Source organism: Mchenga conophoros, linkage group LG23 (assembly GCF_057382185.1).
Source record: "Mchenga conophoros isolate Kocher_MC1m ecotype Shallow Benthic linkage group LG23, M_conophoros_male_GT1.1, whole genome shotgun sequence".
NCBI classification, from domain to species: domain Eukaryota; kingdom Metazoa; phylum Chordata; class Actinopteri; order Cichliformes; family Cichlidae; genus Mchenga; species Mchenga conophoros.
Genome location: NC_140547.1, coordinates 48,064,078 through 48,089,009, shown reverse-complemented (window position 1 = coordinate 48,089,009; position 24,932 = coordinate 48,064,078). Strand labels below are relative to the sequence as shown.

The window sequence follows — 24,932 nt, the reverse complement described above, 5'->3', positions numbered from 1 at the left end:
AGGGCTGGTAGCTCTGAGAGTCCCACTGATGAGGTGTTTGTGTGGAAATCTCTTAGTGGGACCAAAGAGAGAAAAAGCCCTGGTCCTGATGCTGTGGGAGGGAAATGATTGAAGTGTGCTGTGAGGAACTGACTGGGAGATTTTCACACATTTTCCAGTCCTCCTGGGAACAACAGGAAGTTCCCAGCATATGGAAACAAAGGTTAAGTGTCCTATGGCACTCAGTGATGATGGTGCTGTGGCCCCACCACCTCCACCTCTTTGTAAAGGAACTAACTGTAATCTGAAGCTTCAAATGGAACTAAGACTTCCTCCACTAGGTGGCAGTGTCTGATGAGAAAGTGTTAGTGGAGCTGGCCTGGAGTCAGAAACAGGAAGATGCAGGATTTGGGCTGAAATGGGCAAAAGTGGTTAGCACTAGTGCCTTAGAGCAAGAAGGTTGTAGGTTGAAGCTTGTTGGTCAGCTGGGCCTTTCTGTGGAGGTTGGATGTTCTCCCACAGTCCAATGAAATGCTGCTTAGGTTCATTGGTGCTTCTACATTGGCTGTAGGTGTGGATGTGAGGGAGTGCTTCTCTGTCGCTCTCTGTTGGCCCTGTGATGGACTGCTCACCTGTGCAGGTGGACCACGCCTCTTGCCCTATGACAGCTAGGGCACAGGCTGCAGCCCTGTGAGCCTAAGCTGAATAAACAGTTAGTAAAAATGATCCATAGATGGCCTGAAATCCCCCAGTTAGCAGTTTGGTAGATAGCTATGACATGCTAATCCCATCCAGCAGCTGTATTCTACCTGTAAGCTGATCCCTGCTGAGCCAAAGCACTTTTTCATATGCAAATTACAACCTTTAATAGAAACCTATTGGTCAGCATCTTATTAGCCTGCTGTTAGCTTCATTCCACAGAAAACTGAGAGAAACTAACAGAGTTGATAAAGAATAAAGAGAAATGTGCTGATTTAAAGCCTTTGAAGTGCTTCAGATGATCTCTGTCCACTTCTGTCCACTCATTCATTCATGTAAGCTTTCTAATGCAGCTTTGATCTTCACAGTCTGCTTGATGAAACTCATTCTAACCCTGAATGTCAGAGTGTTCCTCCTTCTCTTTCCCATCATTCATGCTGGCAGTGGAGGAGATTTGGATGTTGGACTGTGTTTTGGATGATGTGTGTATGTTTGTGTTGGACTGCTGTCTGTAAAGCAAACGCACATTTTGCTTTGGATTTCAGTGTCACACAGACTTTAAGGTGCAATGAAGAGTTTGAGAGTTTCACAGTGAATTTTCCAGTGGAGGATTTTTCTTCTTCTTTGAAGGTTTGAAATGTGAACATTGTTCTGCTGCAGTCAATGGACTAAACCAGAGAAGAAGAAAACAGACTTTACCATGAAGATCCTCAGTGTGGATCAGTATAATATCAGCCTGATGTCTGCAGTTTAGTGTCAGCACAACTTTCACATCATATTCATCTCAGCACAACTAAAACACGCTGACTGACCTCAGAGTTTCAAGTTTACATCCTGGACTCTCCAGGAAACCACACAGATGCTTCACTCCTGGATCCTGCAGCTTGTTGTTGGAGCTCAGGTCCAGCTGTCTCAGATGGGAGGGGTTGGACTTCAGTGCTGCTGACAGATAATCACAGCTGATCTCTGACAAACCACAGCCCCACAATCTGTATAAAGAATGAAAGATGTAAGTTTATTAGACAAAGTGCTTGAAATCATTCAGTGTTTCATCATCTGTTCAGAGCTGAAGAAGGTTCAGAATGTAGAAGTTTAGAAAATGGAAACTCCAAACAGCTGAAGCCAACAGGAAGCAGCTTCAAACAAACACAACAAGAGAAAAAACTCTGAATGTTTCACATTAAAGTCGAACATGTCTCATAAAAACAGGACAAAGTCTTGAAAAAGTCGTGTTTTTCCTTCCAGGAACCACATGGCTTCACTTTTAAAGGTGAAGTGTGACAGAAATGGACATATTTGAAGTCCAACACCTTTTTCCAGTCACATTATTAAAGCAGACAAACTACAAGCTCATTTTCATTCCAACAAGTCATCTTCTGACCTGGACTAACAACACTGGTCTCTATGTGCAGCTGGCTGTGAGGCCAGTGCTCAGGGAGCGTCTACAAAGTGCAACACTGAAAGAACATCACACACTCATTTGCTTCCAGCACTTTCACACAAACATCTACTGTCATTATTGTCACCAAACTCTGTGGATCCTTTATTGCAAATTCAAATGGGATCAAATGGTCAGACAAAATAGGGTTATGAGGAAATATGATGAAATGTTGTGTATTAGCAGCAAGTTATTGAATCATTTTCCTCAGAAACCAAACAAAATGATTGACAAACATGTTTTTACAAACTCAGTGTTGGACTTGGATCAGCAGGATAAGCTGATGTTTAAAGGCATTTGAGTCTCGCTGTATGAGAGTCCAGTTCTTACTCAATATTTATGGATGATGTTCTTTCAGTGTTGCACTTTGTAGACGCTCCCTGAGCCTCACAGCCAGCTGCACATGGACCAGCTGACATTACCCAGCATTAGAGGCGGCTGTAAAAAATTCATGTTCCCATTTAAATGGTTTTAATTTGAATAAAACGATGTTGATTCATTCAATCCTGAATCGATGTTTAATATAAATGTATTTTGCCAGAATCTCAGGTTAAAGCTCACAAACTATTTCAACAAGCAGCAAACAGATAAAACAGTAAATGAGAGCAGCTAAACACACAAAGATGGAAACACAGAGCGTGGATCGTTCACTCGACGGCACGTACACGGACACGCCGTCGGGGCTGAAAGTGGACAGCTCACAGATCCTGAAGCTGCAGGTTTCATCTGTCTCCAACCAAAACTGAGTGAAGCAGCAGCAAAAGAAGATCCAAACTCTGCTTCACGTTTGATCAATATGCTCATGAATTCTCTCTGACTTTGGCTGTTCCTGCCTGCACAGCTCTCTCTCTCTCAGTGTACTCCAAGAACAGCTTCAAACATCTGTTTCTGCATCATTCACTGTTTATTAGCCACCAGTCTGCTGTTGTGTTCAGTGCTGTCGGCCTCTGACAGTAAAGCCTCATTTCTGCTGTTCCATGGAAACTTTTTAAAATGATGACAGATTACAAACTCTCAGCTGTGTCTGTAATCAAACCTCTGTAACTTTGCTTCACTTCAGCAGCATCAGCTCATGTTCACATGTTGCTTCATGGTTTGCTTCAGTTTTTGATCGACTGCAGAATATTTTGAAGGTTATCTGCTATAAAAAGCCAGAAGAGGAAAATCTGCTTCATGTGTTTCTGTTTGATCCTCAGTGACTTTGACACAAAGGCCTCTGCTGTGATGATCACACCTCTGATCAAGTCTCACAGTGTCACAACTGATAAATGATCAGAGTTAGAATATTTCTGACTGTCTGCTGTGTGCCGTGACCTTTGACCCTCTAAAGACAGTCAGCTGTGGATTATTCATTGTTGTGTCTGATACTTAGAACTGTGAGGAAGAAGCTACACAGTTAATCAGGGTCCCCTCTCTCTGAATCAGGAAAGGTGGGCAGGCCGCGTGTGGGCCGCGGGCCATACGTTGAGTATCACTGTTTGAAATGTGAACATTGTTCTGCTGCAGTCAATGGACTAAACCAGAGAAGAAGAAAACAGACTTTACCATGAAGATCCTCAGTGTGGATCAGTATAATATCAGCCTGATGTCTGCAGTTTAGTGTCAGCACAACTTTCACATCATATTCATCTCAGCACAACTAAAACATGCTGACTGACCTCAGAGTTTCAAGTTTACATCCTGGACTCTCCAGGAAACCACACAGATGCTTCACTCCTGGATCCTGCAGCTTGTTCTTATTCAAAGACAAGGAGTCATTACTCAGGTCCAGCTGTCTCAGATGGGAGGGGTTGGACTTCAGTGCTGCTGCCAGATAATCACAGCTGATATCTGACAAACCACAGTTCTTCAATCTGTATAAAGAATGAAAGATGTACGTTTATTAGACAAAGTGCTTGAAATCATTCAGTGTTTCATCATCTGTTCAGAGCTGAAGAAGGTTCAGAATGTAGAAGTTTAGAAAATGGAAACTCCAAACAGCTGAAGCCAACAGGAAGCAGCTTCAAACAAACACAACAAGAGAAAAAACTCTGAATGTTTCACATTAAAGTCGAACATTTCTCATAAAAACAGGACAAAGACTTGAAAAAGTCGTGTTTTTCCTTCCAGGAACCACATGGCTTCACTTTTAAAGGTGAAGTGTGACAGAAATGGACATATTTGAAGTCCAACACCTTTTTCCAGTCACATTATTAAAGCAGACAAACTACAAGCTCATTTTCATTCCAACAAGTCATCTTCTGACCTGGACTAACAACACTGGTCTCTATGTGCAGCTGGCTGTGAGACCAGTGCTCAGGGAGCGTCTACAAAGTGCAACACTGAAAGAACATCACACACTCATTTGCTTCCAGCACTTTCACACAAACATCTACTGTCATTATTGTCACCAAACTCTGTGGATCCTTTATTGCAAATTCAAATGGGATCAAATGGTCAGACAAAAGAGGGTTATGAGGAAATATGATGAAATGTTGTGTATTAGCAGCAAGTTATTGAATCTTTTTCCTCAGAAACCAAACAAACTGATTGACAAACATGTTTTTACAAACTCAGTGTTGGACTTGGATCAGCAGGATAAGCTGATGTTTAAAGGCATTTGAGTCTCGCTGTATGAGAGTCCAGTTCTTACTCAATATTTATGGATGATGTTCTTTCAGTGTTGCACTTTGTAGACGCTCCCTGAGCCTCAGAGCCAGCTTCACATGGACCAGCTGACATTACCCAGCATTAGAGGCGGCTGTAAAAAATTCATGTTCCCATTTAAATGGTTTTAATTTGAATAAAACGATGTTGATTCATTCAATCCTGAATCGATGTTTAATATAAATGTATTTTGCCAGAATCTCAGGTTAAAGCTCACAAACTATTTCAACAAGCAGCAAACAGATAAAACAGTAAATGAGAGCAGCTAAACACACAAAGATGGAAACACAGAGCGTGGATCGTTCACTCGACGGCACGTACACGGACACGCCGTCGGGGCTGAAAGTGGACAGCTCACAGATCCTGAAGCTGCAGGTTTCATCTGTCTCCAACCAAAACTGAGTGAAGCAGCAGCAAAAGAAGATCCAAACTCTGCTTCACGTTTGATCAATATGCTCATGAATTCTCTCTGACTTTGGCTGTTCCTGCCTGCACAGCTCTCTCTCTCTCAGTGTACTCCAAGAACAGCTTCAAACATCTGTTTCTGCATCATTCACTGTTTATTAGCCACCAGTCTGCTGTTGTGTTCAGTGCTGTCGGCCTCTGACAGTAAAGCCTCATTTCTGCTGTTCCATGGAAACTTTTTAAAATGATGACAGATTACAAACTCTCAGCTGTGTCTGTAATCAAACCTCTGTAACTTTGCTTCACTTCAGCAGCATCAGCTCATGTTCACATGTTGCTTCATGGTTTGCTTCAGTTTTTGATCGACTGCAGAATATTTTGAAGGTTATCTGCTATAAAAAGCCAGAAGAGGAAAATCTGCTTCATGTGTTTCTGTTTGATCCTCAGTGACTTTGACACAAAGGCCTCTGCTGTGATGATCACACCTCTGATCAAGTCTCACAGTGTCACAACTGATAAATGATCAGAGTTAGAATATTTCTGACTGTCTGCTGTGTGCCGTGACCTTTGACCCTCTAAAGACAGTCAGCTGTGGATTATTCATTGTTGTGTCTGATACTTAGAACTGTGAGGAAGAAGCTACACAGTTAATCAGGGTCCCCTCTCTCTGAATCAGGAAAGGTGGGCAGGCCGCGTGTGGGCCGCGGGCCATACGTTGAGTATCACTGTTTGAAATGTGAACATTGTTCTGCTGCAGTCAATGGACTAAACCAGAGAAGAAGAAAACAGACTTTACCATGAAGATCCTCAGTGTGGATCAGTATAATATCAGCCTGATGTCTGCAGTTTAGTGTCAGCACAACTTTCACATCATATTCATCTCAGCACAACTAAAACATGCTGACTGACCTCAGAGTTTCAAATCGACATCGTGGATTCTCCAGCAAATCACACAGATGCTTCACTCCCGGATCCTGCAGGTTGCTGTAGGTTCCACTCAGGTCCATCTCTGTGGGATACGAGGGGTTGGACTTCAGTGCTGCTGCCAGATAATCACAGCTGATCTCTGACAAACCACAGTTCTTCAATCTGTATAAAGAATGAAGAATGTAAGTTTATTAGACAAAGTGCTTGAAATCATTCAGTGTTTCATCATCTGTTCAGAGCTGAAGAAGGTTCAGAATGTAGAAGTTTAGAAAATGGAAACTCCAAACAGCTGAAGCCAACAGGAAGCAGCTTCAAACAAACACAACAAGAGAAAAAACTCTGAATGTTTCACATTAAAGTCGTACATTTCTCATAAAAACAGGACAAAGACTTGAAAAAGTCGTGTTTTTCCTTCCAGGAACCACATGGCTTCACTTTTAAAGGTGAAGTGTGACAGAAATGGACATATTGAAATCAATGATATCAAAGCTGGAATCAAATGAGTCCAAGTCTTCTGCTGATTCAGCATCACATTCATCTTTGCTCCTTGTTCTGCATCCCCACCATAAATATAAAGAGGCAAAACTCACATTTTCCAAAATCCTCTTTAAGCTTCGACAATAAAGGAAGATAGTTTTATACAAGTCTTTGTGGTTTTCTTGTCACCCAGATGCCCGAGTACTTAAACTTCTTATAGCTGGGTTTAAAAGGGGCTAAAATACACAAAACTCCCCAGTTGTCGTACAGATATACTTTGCCTCGCTCTTCCCAAAATTCACTTTATATCCAGAAATTGTCCCAAATTCCTTAAGTATGCATTAAGGTGACCTTGAGGCTCTTAAAGGCGCCTATAAATAAAACGTATTATTATTATTATTATTGTAAGTCTATCCAAAAGTTTGCGGAGGCTGTTCGATGGGTTGGAAATAAATAAAATCATGTCGTCGGCATAAAGAGAGACTTCATGTTCGATACCCCCTCGATGTTTTCCCTCAACACCAACACATTGTCTCAGAGCAACAGCTAGCGGTTCAATGGCAAAAAGGAGACAGAGGGCATCCCTGTCCTGGGGGGCAGATTATTGTTAGTCTGGACGGCTGTTAGAGGGGAGCAATACAATACTTTTATCCAAGATACAAAATTAAAGACACATTTTTTAAGCGTATAAAAAAAAATCCCATCTCACCCGATCCAACGCCTTTTCTGCGTCAAGCCAAATGACAGTTTCCAATGTATCACCTTTAACATGGGTATAAATGATATTTAATAGAGCTCTAATGTTCAAAAAAGAGTGCCTAATAAAGCCCGTCTGGTCTGGTGAAATAATGGAGGACAAATACTTGTGTAAGCGACGGGCCAACACTTGAGCCAGGATCTTGGTGTCTGTGTTGAACAAAGATATTAAACGACATGAACGACAATCTAAATGGTCTTTTTCCTGTTTTACAATTAAACACATCACTGCTTGATGCATTGTTGGAGGCAACGACTGTGAGAGGAAGGATTCTTCAAAAGTTGATTTTAACAGTGAATTCAGTCGGTCAGAAAACTTTATGAAAAAATCAGATGGATACCCGTCGGGGCAGCAGATTTTCCAGACTGCATGCTCCGTACGGCCGTTTCAATTTCAACATTAGAGACAGGTTCCTCCAGACTAGCGATCGCATCTTCTCCCAAGGAGGGAATATCAAACACCTTATTGAAATCATTGTGGATCTCAAGGATAGTTTGGTTGTCTGTAGACCTTATTCCCTGGTCATTGTAGATCTCAAGGATAGTTGGTTAGCTGTTCTTAGTCGTAGCTGGTGAGCTGATAACTCGCCTGTTTTTTCTCCATGTTCATAAGCGTAGCTGCAACTTTGACTAAGCTTGTTTTGTAGATATGAGATTGTATTCAGTTTGTCATTGTAACCGCTGTGTATATAATACAGGCTCAGGAGAGTGGCTGTACACAGCATGTAGTTTAGTCATTTCATCAGCTAACTGAGAGAGGCGCTCGGTCCCTATTTTATTCCAACCGCCCCCAACATGTCCGGCTGGATAACCACTGCTCATCTACCATCACAATGAACACCGGTGTACCACAAGGCTGTGTGATGAGCCCTTTCCTCTACTCCCTCTTCACCCACGACTGCAGACCTGCTGATGGTTCCAACACCATCATTAAGTTTGCAGATGACACCACGGTGATTGGCCTCATCAGTGACAACGATGAGGCCGCCTACAGGGAGGAGGTGGATCGTCTGGCTGAGTGGTGCGACAGAAACAACCTGCTGCTTAACACTGAGAAGACCAAGGAGCTCATCGTGGACTACAGGAGGAATGCTGACCCACATCCACCCATCCACATTAAGGGGACAGCTGTGGAGCGTGTGAGCAGCTTCCTGGGAGTCCACATCTCCGAGGATCTCATCTGGACGACCAACTGCTCCAAGCTGGTCAAGAAGGCTCACCAGCGCCTCTTCTTCTTGAGGACTCTGAGGAAGAACCACCTGTCCTCAGACATCCTGGTGAACTTCTATCGTTGCACCATCGAGAGCATCCTGACCAACTGTATAACAGTCTGGTACGGGAACTGCTCTGCCTCGGACCGGAAGGCGTTGCAGAGGGTCGTGAAAACTGCCCAGCGCATCGCCGGAGCACCACTTCCTGCCATAAAGGAGATCTACAGGAAGCGGTGTCTGAAAAGGGCTGGGAAAATCATCAAAGACCCCAGTCACCCATCACATGGACTCTTCACCCTCCTGCCCTCTGGGAGGCGCTACAGGAGCCTCCGAACTAAGACCACCAGGTACCGGAACAGCTTCTTCCCCACAGCTGTCAGACTCCTGAACTCTGCCTCCTGACATCTGACCCACGTTAAACTCATGGACTGAACATACACACACCCACAATGGACAACTGTACCCTCAAACACACAATAATAACATGGACTGAATCACCACTCACAACCACCAGCACTTTATATAGCCTCTGTAGAAACTATCTACATATCTCACTTATCTTAACTGCACTAGCTCTGTGTAAATAATCATTCTGTACATTCGATAATCTTTAATCCTACAACTGTTTACAACTTGCATAGTTCCCATTTCTGTATAGCTGTATATCTCAGATTTCTGTAAAGTTATTTATTTCATATTCTGTATAGTTTTTCATATTTATATCCTGTTCATATTCTGTACATAGCTCGTACTCACTACAGCCTGTACATACTTATAGTTATAGAATATTCACAACATACTTCATACCGTGTACATTATAACATACCATAATAGACCCATTTCTGTAATATACTCACATATCTATATTATTGCTAATATATATTGTAATGTATCTATGTCACTAAAGCACTTCTGGATGGATGCAAACTGCATTTCGTTGCCCTGTACCTGTGCATGTGCAATGACAATAAAGTTGAATTCTATTCTAATTCTATTCTATTCTATTCTGTTTGGCACAAAATGAAATTATTTGGCCTCTCAGATGCTTTTAGAGATTCCCAAATGACTGATGATGACATCTCTGGGGTCTGATTGATAGAAAAAAAATGTCTTTGAGACCTTTTGTAACTGACAAACTCTTCATCTGCTAACAACACTGAGTTGAATCTCCATGGCTGATAGTTGGAGCAGGCATCAGGAATACACATTGAAAAAACAAGGGGAGAAATCACCAGAGTCTTATAATCACATTCTGTAACTAAAGGGAGACGTTTTTCTATACAAATATATGTTTTATGGACATTAGAAAAAAAAAGAGTATTGATGTGAAGCAGGATTATGAAATCTCCATACATCAGCCAGCCCATAATGATCAAGAAAGCTCTGAATGACGCATGCTGACTTTGGACTAAGTGTACTTTTGTGTGAACTGTGGTCCATAGCAGATAATGAGCAGTTTAGGTCTCCCTCAAAGATGATATTGTGTGATGACATATTGGGGAGCCGCGCAAAGACATTAGTGAAAAATCTGTGATCGTCCCAATTAGAGGCGTAGATATTTGCTAAGATCAAAGGAAAACCATAAACTATATTTTCTGCACTTAAAATCCTGTAATTTTCTCATAAATCGACAGTGCGCCTCATGGATGAATTCTGGTTGTGCTTACTGACCTCGAACCGATTTTATGTGGTACACGGCGCTCAGAAACCTTTCAAAAGATGTTTTGGTACGACTTTGCTCAGCTACGAGGCTGCACCGCTTGATGGATTGTTGGAGCATTACAGCTACGAGGAGCCTCGCGGAGTGATACGTACTCTGCTTCAACGTAATATTACTGTATTGAGTGTGTATAAGGACCATAAATGGCACCTGTTACATTCGCGCTGTCTTCTCTGCATCTTTCCCCTTTTCCTCTGGTAGAGTCGGACTCATCCAGAGGAAACATTCCTGTTTACCCTCAACTTTCTCAAGATGTTTGTCCACTCCTGACTCGGTTACAAAGAGGATTTCAAACTCCAGGCTGTCAGTCACGCAGTAGAACCTGGGAACAGAGCAGCTGCTTGTTATTATGCTCAGCGTCTGTTTACATTTTGACTGCACGATTGTGAGCTTTTTGTTATGCACAAAAACAACATTGTTTTCTTTTATTTATGGAGCATTATTATTTAATAAATGCTGATCATTTATTTCTGAGTAATTGTTTCATGTACATCTACGCTGTATGTTAATAAATGTGCCTGTGTGAGATTTGGGACACAGCTTTGACTAAGAACTCTCTTTTTGTTCGAACTTTCTGGCTTTAAAAATATCGAGATATATATCGTATATCGCCACCCAGCTAAAGAATATCGAGATATGAATTTAGGGTCATATCGCCCAGTCGTAATATTGCAATAGGTTGTCCGTTAAACTCAAGCGGGGCTTGGGCCCTGGCACGGCGTAGCCACACAATCCTGGTAGTAGTAACGCTCGGCTATGACGGCGTGTGGGTTACCAGCTGGCTTTCTCAGGATAGGGCTCCTGTGTGAGCGGTCGACAATAACGTCTTTATCCATACCCAGCACTTCACGTAGTAGCACGGATACGGCCGTGGAGGAGCTCGAGTCCAGGCCCTCTGGGATCCCTATGATGTGGATGTTAGCTCTCCGCTTCCTGCCTTCATCACATTTATCCTTCAGGTCAGACAGCTCCTCCTTCATACTCTCTACTGTAGACTGCAGGGTGGTCACCTCATCGCTCCACATTGACAGCCCATCCTCAGCTTCTTTCACTCTAACCTTTACTCCATCAACTTCGCCGCACGTCGTGTGAGTGTAAACCACTACAACATGTAGACGGCCGTCTGCAGGCTGGATGTAGCACCACCGCAGAGACGTGCTGCAGCTCTGTTTAGTTACCCAGCTGACAGCAGAGGCTGTAGTTTACTGTTACCAACATGGAAAACTGAAGCTTCATCAGATGGAGCTACAGAGCTGGAGAACAAAGGAGACTGAGAGGCCAGAATGATGTGGGAGGAAACATCAAGAGCCTGTTTGAAAGGAGACACATGTGGATGCTGTGCCAGTCTGTGGTCTGTCAGAAGTCAGCTGAGTCACACTGCAAGAAGCTGCAGAATCTCAGAGGAGGAGATTTGGAAGTGTTTGTGGGACAAACTGGACTCAAAGAAAGAAGATGTTTGTGAAGTCTTTGGTGGAGGTGAGCAGTGTGAAGCAGAACACATGCAGATGAATCAGGAGGGAACAAACTGAGTGGGCGGAGCTGTCTGAGCCCCACCCACACAAACACAGCTCTCTGAATCAGTAAAGGTGGGCAGGCCGCGTGTGGGCCGCGGGCCATACGTTGAGTATCACTGTTTGAAATGTGAACATTGTTCTGCTGCAGTCAATGGACTAAACCAGAGAAGAAGAAAACAGACTTTACCATGAAGATCCTCAGTGTGGATCAGTATAATATCAGCCTGATGTCTGCAGTTTAGTGTCAGCACAACTTTCACATCATATTCATCTCAGCACAATTAAAACATGCTGACTGACCTCAGAGTTTCAAGTTTACATCCTGGACTCTCCAGGAAACCACACAGATGCTTCACTCCTGGATCCTGCAGCTTGTTGTTGGAGCTCAGGTCCAGCTGTCTCAGATGGGAGGGGTTGGACTTCAGTGCTGCTGCCAGATAATCACAGCTGATCTCTGACAAACCACAGCTCCTCAATCTGTATAAAGAATGAAAGATGTAAGTTTATTAGACAAAGTGCTTGAAATCATTCAGTGTTTCATCATCTGTTCAGAGCTGAAGAAGGTTCAGAATGTAGAAGTTTAGAAAATGGAAACTCCAAACAGCTGAAGCCAACAGGAAGCAGCTTCAAACAAACACAACAAGAGAAAAAACTCTGAATGTTTCACATTAAAGTCGTACATTTCTCATAAAAACAGGACAAAGACTTGAAAAAGTCGTGTTTTTCCTTCCAGGAACCACATGGCTTCACTTTTAAAGGTGAAGTGTGACAGAAATGGACATATTTGAAGTCCAACACCTTTTTCCAGTCACATTATTAAAGCAGACAAACTACAAGCTCATTTTCATTCCAACAAGTCATCTTCTGACCTGGACTAACAACACTGGTCTCTATGTGCAGCTGGCTGTGAGACCAGTGCTCAGGGAGCGTCTACAAAGTGCAACACTGAAAGAACATCACACACTCATTTGCTTCCAGCACTTTCACACAAACATCTACTGTCATTATTGTCACCAAACTCTGTGGATCCTTTATTGCAAATTCAAATGGGATCAAATGGTCAGACAACAGAGGGTTATGAGGAAATATGATGAAATGTTGTGTATTAGCAGCAAGTTATTGAATCATTTCCTCAGAAACCAAACAAAATGATTGACAAACATGTTTTTACAAACTCAGTGTTGGACTTGGATCAGCAGGATAAGCTGATGTTTAAAGGCATTTGAGTCTCGCTGTATGAGAGTCCAGTTCTTACTCAATATATATGGATGATGTTCTTTCAGTGTTGCACTTTGTAGACGCTCCCTGAGCCTCACAGCCAGCTGCACATGGACCAGCTGACATTACCCAGCATTAGAGGCGGCTGTAAAAAATTCATGTTCCCATTTAAATGGTTTTAATTTGAATAAAACGATGTTGATTCATTCAATCCTGAATCGATGTTTAATATAAATGTATTTTGCCAGAATCTCAGGTTAAAGCTCACAAACTATTTCAACAAGCAGCAAACAGCTAAAACAGTAAATGAGAGCAGCTAAACACACAAAGATGGAAACACAGAGCGTGGATCGTTCACTCGACGGCACGTACACGGACACGCCGTCGGGGCTGAAAGTGGACAGCTCACAGATCCTGAAGCTGCAGGTTTCATCTGTCTCCAACCAAAACTGAGTGAAGCAGCAGCAAAAGAAGATCCAAACTCTGCTTCACGTTTGATAAACATGCTCATGAATTCTCTCTGACTTTGGCTGTTCCTGCCTGCACAGCTCTCTCTCTCTCAGTGTACTCCAAGAACAGCTTCAAACATCTGTTTCTGCATCATTCACTGTTTATTAGCCACCAGTCTGCTGTTGTGTTCAGTGCTGTCGGCCTCTGACAGTAAAGCCTCATTTCTGCTGTTCCATGGAAACTTTTTAAAATGATGACAGATTACAAACTCTCAGCTGTGTCTGTAATCAAACCTCTGTAACTTTGCTTCACTTCAGCAGCATCAGCTCATGTTCACATGTTGCTTCATGGTTTGCTTCAGTTTTTGATCGACTGCAGAATATTTTGAAGGTTATCTGCTATAAAAAGCCAGAAGAGGAAAATCTGCTTCATGTGTTTCTGTTTGATCCTCAGTGACTTTGACACAAAGGCCTCTGCTGTGATGATCACACCTCTGATCAAGTCTCACAGTGTCACAACTGATAAATGATCACAGTTAGAATATTTCTGACTGTCTGCTGTGTGCCGTGACATTTGACCTGCTAAAGACAGTCAGCTGTGGATTATTCATTGTTGTGTCTGATACTTAGAACTGTGAGGAAGAAGCTACACAGTTAATCAGGGTCCCCTCTCTCTGAATCAGGAAAGGTGGGCAGGCCGCGTGTGGGCCGCGGGCCATACGTTGAGTATCACTGTTTGAAATGTGAACATTGTTCTGCTGCAGTCAATGGACTAAACCAGAGAAGAAGAAAACAGACTTTACCATGAAGATCCTCAGTGTGGATCAGTATAATATCAGCCTGATGTCTGCAGTTTAGTGTCAGCACAACTTTCACATCATATTCATCTCAGCACAACTAAAACATGCTGACTGACCTCAGAGTTTCAAGTTTACATCCTGGACTCTCCAGGAAACCACACAGATGCTTCACTCCTGAATCCTGCAGCTTGTTGTTGTCGCTCAGGTCCAGCTGTCTCAGATGGGAGGGGTTGGACTTCAGTGCTGCTGCCAGATAATCACAGCTGATCTCTGACAAACCACAGCTCCTCAATCTGTATAAAGAATGAAAGATGTAAGTTTATTAGACAAAGTGCTTGAAATCATTCAGTGTTTCATCATCTGTTCAGAGCTGAAGAAGGTTCAGAATGTAGAAGTTTAGAAAATGGAAACTCCAAACAGCTGAAGCCAACAGGAAGCAGCTTCAAACAAACACAACAAGAGAAAAAACTCTGAATGTTTCACATTAAAGTCGTACATTTCTCATAAAAACAGGAAAAAGACTTGAAAAAGTCGTGTTTTTCCTTCCAGGAACCACATGGCTTCACTTTTAAAGGTGAAGTGTGAAAGAAATGGACATATTTGAAGTCCAACACCTTTTCCAGTCACATTATTAAAGCAGACAAACTACAAGCTCATTTTCATTCCAACAAGTCATCTTCTGACCTGGACTAACAACACTGGTCTCTATGTGCAGCTGGCTGTGAGACCAGTGCTCAGGGAGCGTCTACAAAGTGCAACACTGAAAGAACATCACACACTCATTTGCTTCCAGCACTTTCACACAAACATCTACTGTCATTATTGTCACCAAACTCTGTGGATCCTTTATTGCAAATTCAAATGGGATCAAATGGTCAGACAAAAGAGGGTTATGAGGAAATATGATGAAATGTTGTGTATTAGCAGCAAGTTATTGAATCATTTTCCTCAGAAACCAAACAAAATGATTGACAAACATGTTTTTACAAACTCAGTGTTGGACTTGGATCAGCAGGATAAGCTGATGTTTAAAGGCATTCGAGTCTCGCTGTATGAGAGTCCAGTTCTTACTCAATATTTATGGATGAAGTTCTTTCAGTGTTGCACTTTGTAGACGCTCCCTGAGCCTCACAGCCAGCTGCACATGGACCAGCTGACATTACCCAGCATTAGAGGCGGCTGTAAAAAATTCATGTTCCCATTTAAATGGTTTTAATTTGAATAAAACGATGTTGATTCATTCAATCCTGAATCGATGTTTAATATAAATGTATTTTGCCAGAATCTCAGGTTAAAGCTCACAAACTATTTCAACAAGCAGCAAACAGCTAAAACAGTAAATGAGAGCAGCTAAACACACAAAGATGGAAACACAGAGCGTGGATCGTTCACTCGACGGCACGTACACGGACACGCCGTCGGGGCTGAAAGTGGACAGCTCACAGATCCTGAAGCTGCAGGTTTCATCTGTCTCCAACCAAAACTGAGTGAAGCAGCAGCAAAAGAAGATCCAAACTCTGCTTCACGTTTGATCAATATGCTCATGAATTCTCTCTGACTTTGGCTGTTCCTGCCTGCACAGCTCTCTCTCTCTCAGTGTACTCCAAGAACAGCTTCAAACATCTGTTTCTGCATCATTCACTGTTTATTAGCCACCAGTCTGCTGTTGTGTTCAGTGCTGTCGGCCTCTGACAGTAAAGCCTCATTTCTGCTGTTCCATGGAAACTTTTTAAAATGATGACAGATTACAAACTCTCAGCTGTGTCTGTAATCAAACCTCTGTAACTTTGCTTCACTTCAGCAGCATCAGCTCATGTTCACATGTTGCTTCATGGTTTGCTTCAGTTTTTGATCGACTGCAGAATATTTTGAAGGTTATCTGCTATAAAAAGCCAGAAGAGGAAAATCTGCTTCATGTGTTTCTGTTTGATCCTCAGTGACTTTGACACAAAGGCCTCTGCTGTGATGATCACACCTCTGATCAAGTCTCACAGTGTCACAACTGATAAATGATCACAGTTAGAATATTTCTGACTGTCTGCTGTGTGCCGTGACCTTTGACCCTCTAAAGACAGTCAGCTGTGGATTATTCATTGTTGTGTCTGATACTTAGAACTGTGAGGAAGAAGCTACACAGTTAATCAGGGTCCCCTCTCTCTGAATCAGGAAAGGTGGGCAGGCCGCGTGTGGGCCGCGGGCCATACGTTGAGTATCACTGTTTGAAATGTGAACATTGTTCTGCTGCAGTCAATGGACTAAACCAGAGAAGAAGAAAACAGACTTTACCATGAAGATCCTCAGTGTGGATCAGTATAATATCAGCCTGATGTCTGCAGTTTAGTGTCAGCACAACTTTCACATCATATTCATCTCAGCACAACTAAAACATGCTGACTGACCCCAGAGTTTCAAGTTTACATCCTGGACTCTCCAGGAAACCACACAGATGTTTCACTCCTGGATCCTGCAGCTTGTCGTTGTAGCTCAGGTCCAGTTCTCTCAGATGGGAGGGGTTGGACTTCAGTGCTGCTGCCAGATAATCACAGCTGATCTCTGACAAACCACAGTTCCACAATCTGTATAAAGAATGAAAGATGTAAGTTTATTAGACAAAGTGCTTGAAATCATTCAGTGTTTCATCATCTGTTCAGAGCTGAAGAAGGTTCAGAATGTAGAAGTTTAGAAAATGGAAACTCCAAACAGCTGAAGCCAACAGGAAGCAGCTTCAAACAAACACAACAAGAGAAAAAACTCTGAATGTTTCACATTAAAGTCGTACATTTCTCATAAAAACAGGACAAAGACTTGAAAAAGTCGTGTTTTTCCTTCCAGGAACCACATGGCTTCACTTTTAAAGGTGAAGTGTGACAGAAATGGACATATTTGAAGTCCAACACCTTTTTCCAGTCACATTATTAAAGCAGACAAACTGATAATGACATCTCTGGGGTCTGATTAATAGAAAAAAAATCTCTTTGAGACCTTTTGTAACTGACAAACTCTTCATCTGCTAACAACACTGAGTTGAATCTCCATGGCTGATAGTTGGAGCAGGCATCAGGAATACACATTGAAAAAGCAAGAGGAGAAATCACCAGAGTCTTATAATCACATTCTGTAACTAAAGGGAGACGTTTTTCTATACAAATATATGTTTTATGGACATTAGAAAAAAAAGAGTATTGATGTGAAGCAGGATTATGAAATCTCCATACATCAGCCAGTCCATAATGATCAAGAAAGCTCTGAATGACGCATGCTGACTTTGGACTAAGTGTACTTTTGTGTGAACTGTGGTCCATAGCAGATAATGAGCAGTTTAGGTCTCCCTCAAAGATGATATTGTGTGATGACATATTGGGGAGCCGCGCAAAGACATTAGTGAAAAATCTGTGATCGTCCCAATTAGAGGCGTAGATATTTGCTAAGATCAAAGGAAAACCATAAACTATGTTTTCTGCACTTAAAATCCTGTAATTTTCTCATAAATCGACAGTGCGCCTTATGGATGAATTCTGGTTGTGCTTACTGACCTCGAACCGATTTTATGTGGTACACGGCGCTCAGAAACCTTTCAAAAGATGTTTTGGTACGACTTTGCTCAGCTACGAGGCCGCACCGCTTGATGGATTGTTGGAGCATTACAGCTACGAGGAGCCTCGCGGAGTGATACGTACTCTGCTTCAACGTAATATTACTGTATTGAGTGTGTATAAGGACCATAAATGGCACCTGTAAGAGACACGGTTACAAAGAGGGTTTCAAACTCCAGGCTGTCAGTCACGCAGTAGAACCTGGGAACAGAGCAGCTGCTTGTTATTATGCTCAGCGTCTGTTTACATTTTGACTGCACGATTGTGAGCTGCTTGTTATGCACAAAAACAACATTGTTTTCTTTTATTTATGGAGCATTATTATTTAATAAATGCTGATCATTTATTTCTGAGTAATTGTTTCATGTACATCTACGCTGTATGTTAATAAATGTGCCTGTGTGAGATTTGGGACACAGCTTTGACTAAGAACTCTCTTTTTGTTCGAACTTTCTGGCTTTAAAAATATCGAGATATATATCGTATATCGCCATCCAGCTAAAGAATATCGAGATATGAACTTTGGGTCATATCGCCCAGTCGTAATATTGCAATAGGTTGTCCGTTAAACTCAAGCGGGGCTTGGGCCCTGGCACGGCGTAGCCACACAATCCTGGTAGTAGTGACGCTCGGCTATGACGGCGTGCGGGTTACCAGCTGGCTTTCTCAGGATAGGGCTCCTGTGTGAGCGGTCGACAATAACGTCTTTATCCATACCCAGCACTTCACGTAGTAGCACGGATACGGCCGTGGAGGAGCTCGAGTCCAGGCCCTCTGGGATCCCTATGATGTGGATGTTAGCTCTTCGCTTCCTGCCTTCATCACATTTATCCTTCAGGTCAGACAGCTCCTCCTTCATACTCTCTACTGTAGACTGCAGGGTGGTCACCTCATCGCTCCACATTGACAGCCCATCCTCAGCTTCTTTCACTGTAACCTTTACTCCATCAACTTCGCCGCACGTCGCCGCCATGCTGTTAGCGATCTCATTTCTCAGTCCTTGCACGTCAGCCCTTATATTGTCAAAATCTTCTTTCAATGCATTTCTGACTTCTTCTTTTAACAGCGTACTAATGTCCTCTTTAATGGATTGAAGAAGCTCCAGTTTTAGAGCAGTAGGATCCACATCACGCGCGTCTGTTGAGTCTGCTCTTCAGCGGCCGTAGAGCTGGACGCTGCCCTTTGGCCATCATCGATACTCTCGCCCGAGATCGCACCGGGGCTAAAATATTCACCTGCTCAGCTGTTTTTGATCAGTTTGAGCCTGTGTGGTTTGATCAGGTGGAGGAACGATGTGATGCTATAAAGACATCATCTTGTCCAAATGATGTTGTTCCAACACGTGTTTAAAAAGATTTTAAAGGTTGTCGGTTCCGACATCTTAGTGATTTTTAACAGCAGTCTTAGTTCAGGTGTTGTACAGCCTGTTTTAAACATGCTGTTGTACAGCCTGTACTAAAAACCTGATCTGGATCCTCTGTCTGCTCAAATTTCAGGCCTATTTCAAAGCTTCCCTTCCTGTCGAAGATTTTGTAAAAGATTATATTTGTTCAGCTGCAATCTGTTGTAAAGGTTTCAGTCTGGTTTTAAAGCTCTTCACAGCACTGAAACTGCCCTTTGAAAAGTTCTTAATGATCTTTTATCAGCCACTGATCAGGAGACTCCGCTGTGCTTTTGGATCTGACCGCTGCCTTGACCACAGCATCTTGACCTCACCATTGGAGCATGGCGGCATCAAGGGCGCTCTATTAGACTAGTTCAGCTCTTTTATTAAATCGCATTATTACATTTGGGGCTTATATTTGACGGCAATTTGAAAAACAGCTGAGCTCAGTTGTACAGCGGTCTTTCTTCAAACTGAGGCTTTTATCTAAGGTGAGATCATTTCTATCTTTTAAAAACCTTGAACGGGCGATCCACGTTTTCATGACGTCCCAGCTGGATTATTGTAACTCCTTATATGTTGGAGTTAGTGGGACCTGCCTGGCAAGACTGCAGCTGGTCCAGAAAGCTGCAGCTCGTCTTCTGACACAAGCTCAAAGACATTTATCGTCCCAACAACCACATATACGCTGGTCCCTCGCTGTAACACAGTTCACCTTTGGCGGCCTCGCTGTTTCGCTGATCTTTTTTGTGCAATTTTGCATGTTTTTGTTTTTTACAGCGCGTTGTGCTCTGCGTCCTGATTGGCTGTAGACCATTGTCAGCCAATCTCGTGCCGTGTCTCTTGTACAGTACAGAATGTGTTCAAATTTACAGCAGTGTGACTCTGCAGTGCTGCACTGTATGTTTGTACGTTTTGTCCCAACAAACAACAATGATGACGAGACGTTTTGCACCTGTGGTAGCAGCCAAAGGCAGAGGAAGATGCTGACCATCATAGTTTCAACAAGGAGGCAAAAAGGTTGTAACTGTCCACAACAAGAACATCGTAAGGATGGAGTCAGCTTTGGCTTTGTGGCTCAGTGACCGCAGGAAAAAGAACATCGTGCTGGACACCAACATTATCTGCAGAAAAACTCAAAAGCTTTATGAAACTTTACCTGACAGCGAGGAGCCCAGGCCATGGACGAGTGCTCCTCACACAGAAGCTCATTTAATGCCAGCAAAGGCTGATTTGACACATTTCAGAAACACTTTGCTTTCACTCTTTAATAATGAACTTATTTTTCTATGAAGGTTTGAACTTTGTTTAAACAAGAGAGAAAAGTGTGAAAATGTTCATGCCTGTCTGAGAAAAGTGTAGAAAGTGTGCAGTGAGGGTTTAACTGCCTTAAAACTTCTATAATACTTATAAAACATAAAGCTGCTACTTCATTCTGAGACTTATTTTTAGAACGTAACTCGATAAACGAGCGACCGCAGTAATGTATTGTGTTTATTTTGAAAACTCTCAACAGGATCTTCAGATTTATTTTGAAAGCTTTATCTGGAAAACATACAAACACATAAGCAGGAAACAAAGAGCGTGATATGAAACGATAGACGTTTTCATATGGTCATCATATATACATCGTTCTATCGAACAGCCCCAGCTCCTGCTGTCAGTCTCTGTAAATCTGCTCTTAAAACACATTTGTATTCACTGGCTTTTAATACAGCATGAGAGTTATTTGATATTTGATGTGTGATATTAATATTAGGAGTTATTTTAATAGTTATTTTGGATTCTTGTACAGCACTGTGGTCAACGCTGCTCCTGTAATTAATGTGCTATAAACACATAAACAATCTGCAGTTAAACATCCAAAACTAAAGATGTGATCGCTGCCTTTAGAAAATGTGCTGATGCACAAGATATCAGCTCCATTAAGGTGGAATGTGGCCGTGTTAGAAACATGTTGGAAGAAGTTTGAAGCTGAAACTGTGAAGCTGAGAGTGAAAGAGCTCCAGCGTCTGTCACAGGAAACTTTCTTATTTCCACACTGATGAAAGCATCAAGCTTTGATTTCCTGCTGCTTTTATTGAGTCACACTGTGAAACTGAGCCACAGCTGAACCAGCATCCCTGTACAGCAGACACTTACAGCGCTTGGCTGCTTCCATTGGACCCTCTGCACAGAGCTTCAGTTTCCTCTTCTGGTCCCAAAGTGCAGAACAACAAGGTTTCAAACAGCTTCGTTCCAGCAGCATCAGCCACAGACATGCAGAGAGAATCCTTTGGTTGTGTTGTGTGTTTGCATATCTGCTGTGTTGCTTTGTGAGGATGGATCATCTCCTGCAGCTCCAGATAAACAAGCTGGACCTGAACCTGGTAGCTTCACTTAGAAGACACTTGTGATGGGAACGTGTGAGAAGTTTTGTGCAGACAAGTGTGGATTTAGAGTGTGGGACGAGCTCTCCACAGTCTTTGTGGAGATCCACATTCTGCATACTGCCTGTGAGAAGCTGCAGACATTTGTCCTCCAAATCCACTGAGCAGCTGCTCGTGGTGGTATTAGCTTCATGTGTGCGTGTTAGCATGAAGCCTCGGTCACACTCTGCTGTGGACACGGTCACGGACAGCTGGACACCTGATGGACGAGTCGTCCTTCCTGTTAAACTTCTTTGAGCATGAGAATAGCATAAGAAGCTCAGTGGACACTGTTCAGTGTTTTAACTCTCGCTTTCTGATGGGTTTAGATTTTATTATTGTCATTTGTATTAGGAAATATTTAACCATATATTCTTAGAGGTGTATAATCAATTGTGTAGTGATAGGATGTGTGATCTTTAGCAGGCTGCAGGGGCTTGGTGTGTATTCCACACTAGAATGCACACCCACATCCTGGGAGCACGAGAGAGGTCGTACCTTCTCTTATTGTTTTATGGCAGGATTAACGTAGCTACGTCTGTTCTAGTCTAAGTGCTTTTTGTTTAGATGAACTGCTGGACTTCCTCACCATGTTATCTAGGGTGAACCATCTAGGGTGAAGGGGGGTCTACCCTCTTCCTGACCAAGGATGTTATATGACCCTTTGATCAGCAGTACCACACACACACACACACACACACACACACACACACACACACACACACTATTCTTTGTTCACATGTATACCTATGTGAGATGCTATATGTTAATGACCCTATGCATATTCATGTAACCACAATAAAAGGAGTGCTATGGGGAGCCTGGCTGAGAGTCTGATGGTGGTCAAGTGGTGGAACGACGCTTGGCTCCAGCCAGGTCTCCCTCATGCATGAGTAAACCAGAGAACTTTGGTGCCTTGTGTCTTGCTTTTTGCTGCGTAGCAGATTGTCCTTAACGTTCCAGTGGATAGGTTCAAACTACAAACCTATCATTAATTGGTCCTTCGAGAGCCGGATCCCTGGAGTCGACATTCACCGAGGGGAAAAGAGACACGCCGACAGACTGACGTCAGCCAGGACTTATAGAGGTCCTGCAGCAAAGTCCCGAGGCGTGAGAATTCGTCATCGAGCCGGTGGATTAGCCGTCTGTTTTTTCTCCTCGATGGATGACGATTGACGGGATTCGGGACTGATGCTACTCGCAATAAGCAACACCAAGTAGGTATGTGAAAAATCTAAGCCACTGTGTGAGGCTGAGTTGTAAAGTCTTTATCACTGTGTGCGATAAAGCGTGTAGTCACTGTGTGCGACTATTCTTTGCCGCTGTGTGCAGCAAAGCGCGCATCCACTGTGTGAGGTTGCGTTGAAAGTCTTTATCACTGTGTGCGATAAAGCGCGTGATCACTGCTATGTAAGTCTTTGCCACTGTGTGCGACAAAGCACGCAGTCACTGTGTGAGACTGCGTTGAGACAATAGGCCTAATTTTTGTTGTTTGTGTGTGAGGATATTTTTTGTTGTTGTTGTTGTTGTGTGAGTGTGTGCGGAGCAGAACACGTGGTCTGTGACGTTGGCAGCTGTTGTTGTTATTATGGGTTCCCAAGCAACCAAGAGTGTGTCAGAGGGTGACGAGAAGTTTATGGTGAAATTCGCTCCCGGTAGCGCAAAGTATTTAGGACATTGGCGCAAGAAATATGATTTTGAAGGTAAATTGGTTGTAGGACAATGTCAAATGTTAGTAGACCAGTTGACAGTGAAAGCAGCTTGTGCGACAGGGAAATTGAAACAGGAGAGAGAGTTACAAGTGGCGTCCGCTAAATTGTGGTTAGAACAGGCGCAGAAGAGACAGGAGGCAGTGACTATATATACTGACAGTCAGTATGCATATGCTACACTTCATTTCTTTGCCGCTCAGTGGTCAAGACGAGGCATGACAACATCAACAGGTAAACCTGTGGAGCATGCGACATTGTTGCAGGCCCTGTTGAAAGCAGTCTTACTGCCTAGTAAAGTTGCGGTTTGTAAATGTGCAGCACACACACGTGGCACTGACCCCATTGTACTAGGCAACGCCTTTGCAGATAAAATTGCAAAGGAAGCGGCCCTTGGAACACATGGGGTTCATGTTCTGGCGTCACAGGAGCAAACTACGCCCATCACACATGATGTGTTAGCAGACATGCAGTCACACTCACCTCCAGCTGAGAAGCAGCTGTGGCTCACTAAAGGAGCAAGCCTGCGAGGTGATGTCTACTATCTTTGTGATAAACCTATATTGCCTAAGAACCTATATAGGACTGCTGCAAGTTTGAGCCACGGGCTCTGCCATGTCTCGACAGCTGGGATGGTGGCAGCAGTCGAACGGCAGTTTTTCACACTGGGATTCAATGCTTATTCAAAACATTTTTGTAAAGCATGTTTAATATGTTGTAAACATAATGCTCATGGAAACCTCAGACCTAGGAGAGGAAAGTCTCCCAGACCCAGCTACCCATTTGAAGTAATCCATATGGATTTCATTGAGTTGTCTAACTGTAACACCTACAGGTACTGCCTGGTGATTGTGTGCCCGTTCTCAAAGTGGGTAGAAGTTGTCCCCACTAAGAAAGCAGATGCTATTTCAGTGGCTAAAGTGATATGCAAAAATGTGATCCCAGAGCATGGGATCCCCCAGACTATTTACAGTGACAATGGTCCTCATTTTGTGAATGAAGTAATTGAGAAAATGTCACAACATCTGGGGATAACGCTGAAAAACCATTGCTCATATCACCCACAAAGTGCAGGGCTGGTTGAAAGGACTAATGGCACAGTAAAGCTGAGACTCAGGAAAACAATGGAGGAAACAGGCAGAACATGGGTAGACTGCATTGAGCTAGTGAAAATGTATATGAGAATCACGCCAACTGATAATGGCCTAACGCCTTTTGAAATAATATATGGCAGGCCATTTAGAGTTCCAGTGTTTTGTAATGATAATGATAAAGCAGAAGAAGAAAACACACTAGCAGACTGGATGATTAAAATGCTGAAAAGCAAAGAAGTCATGAGTGCAAATAATCTGCCAGATGATTCTGTTTCTGTACAGGAAGAACGTCTGAAGCCAGGGGACTGGGTACTGATAAAGGTCATAAAGAGGAAGTGCTGGTCGAAGCCACGGTGGGACGGACCATACCAGGCTCTGCTGACAACACCAACTGCTGTGAAGATTGCAGAACGACCCACCTGGATACACCAAAGCCACTGCAAAAAGATGACACACATCCAGGCCAGCTCGGAGTAAGTGGCAGGAAGACCGGGTACAAAGGGGG

The 24,932-nt window shown here is 43.0% G+C and overlaps 1 protein-coding gene across 1 annotated transcript in view; it reads right to left on the bottom strand.

Moving 5' to 3' along the window:
• Positions 1 to 1,471: 1,471 nt before the first annotated feature.
• The window catches only part of LOC146548200 (ribonuclease inhibitor-like), a 32,116-nt gene continuing 8,655 nt past the window's right edge, over positions 1,472 to 24,932 (bottom strand). Inside the window, exons 3-6 of the mRNA XM_085265038.1 lie at positions 16,639 to 16,815; positions 14,356 to 14,532; positions 12,073 to 12,249; positions 1,472 to 1,667 (exon numbers count right to left, since the gene is read on the bottom strand). Coding sequence (XP_085121164.1) covers positions 1,472 to 1,667; positions 12,073 to 12,249; positions 14,356 to 14,532; positions 16,639 to 16,815 — 727 coding nt within the window. The remainder of the gene's footprint in view (positions 1,668 to 12,072; positions 12,250 to 14,355; positions 14,533 to 16,638; positions 16,816 to 24,932) is intronic.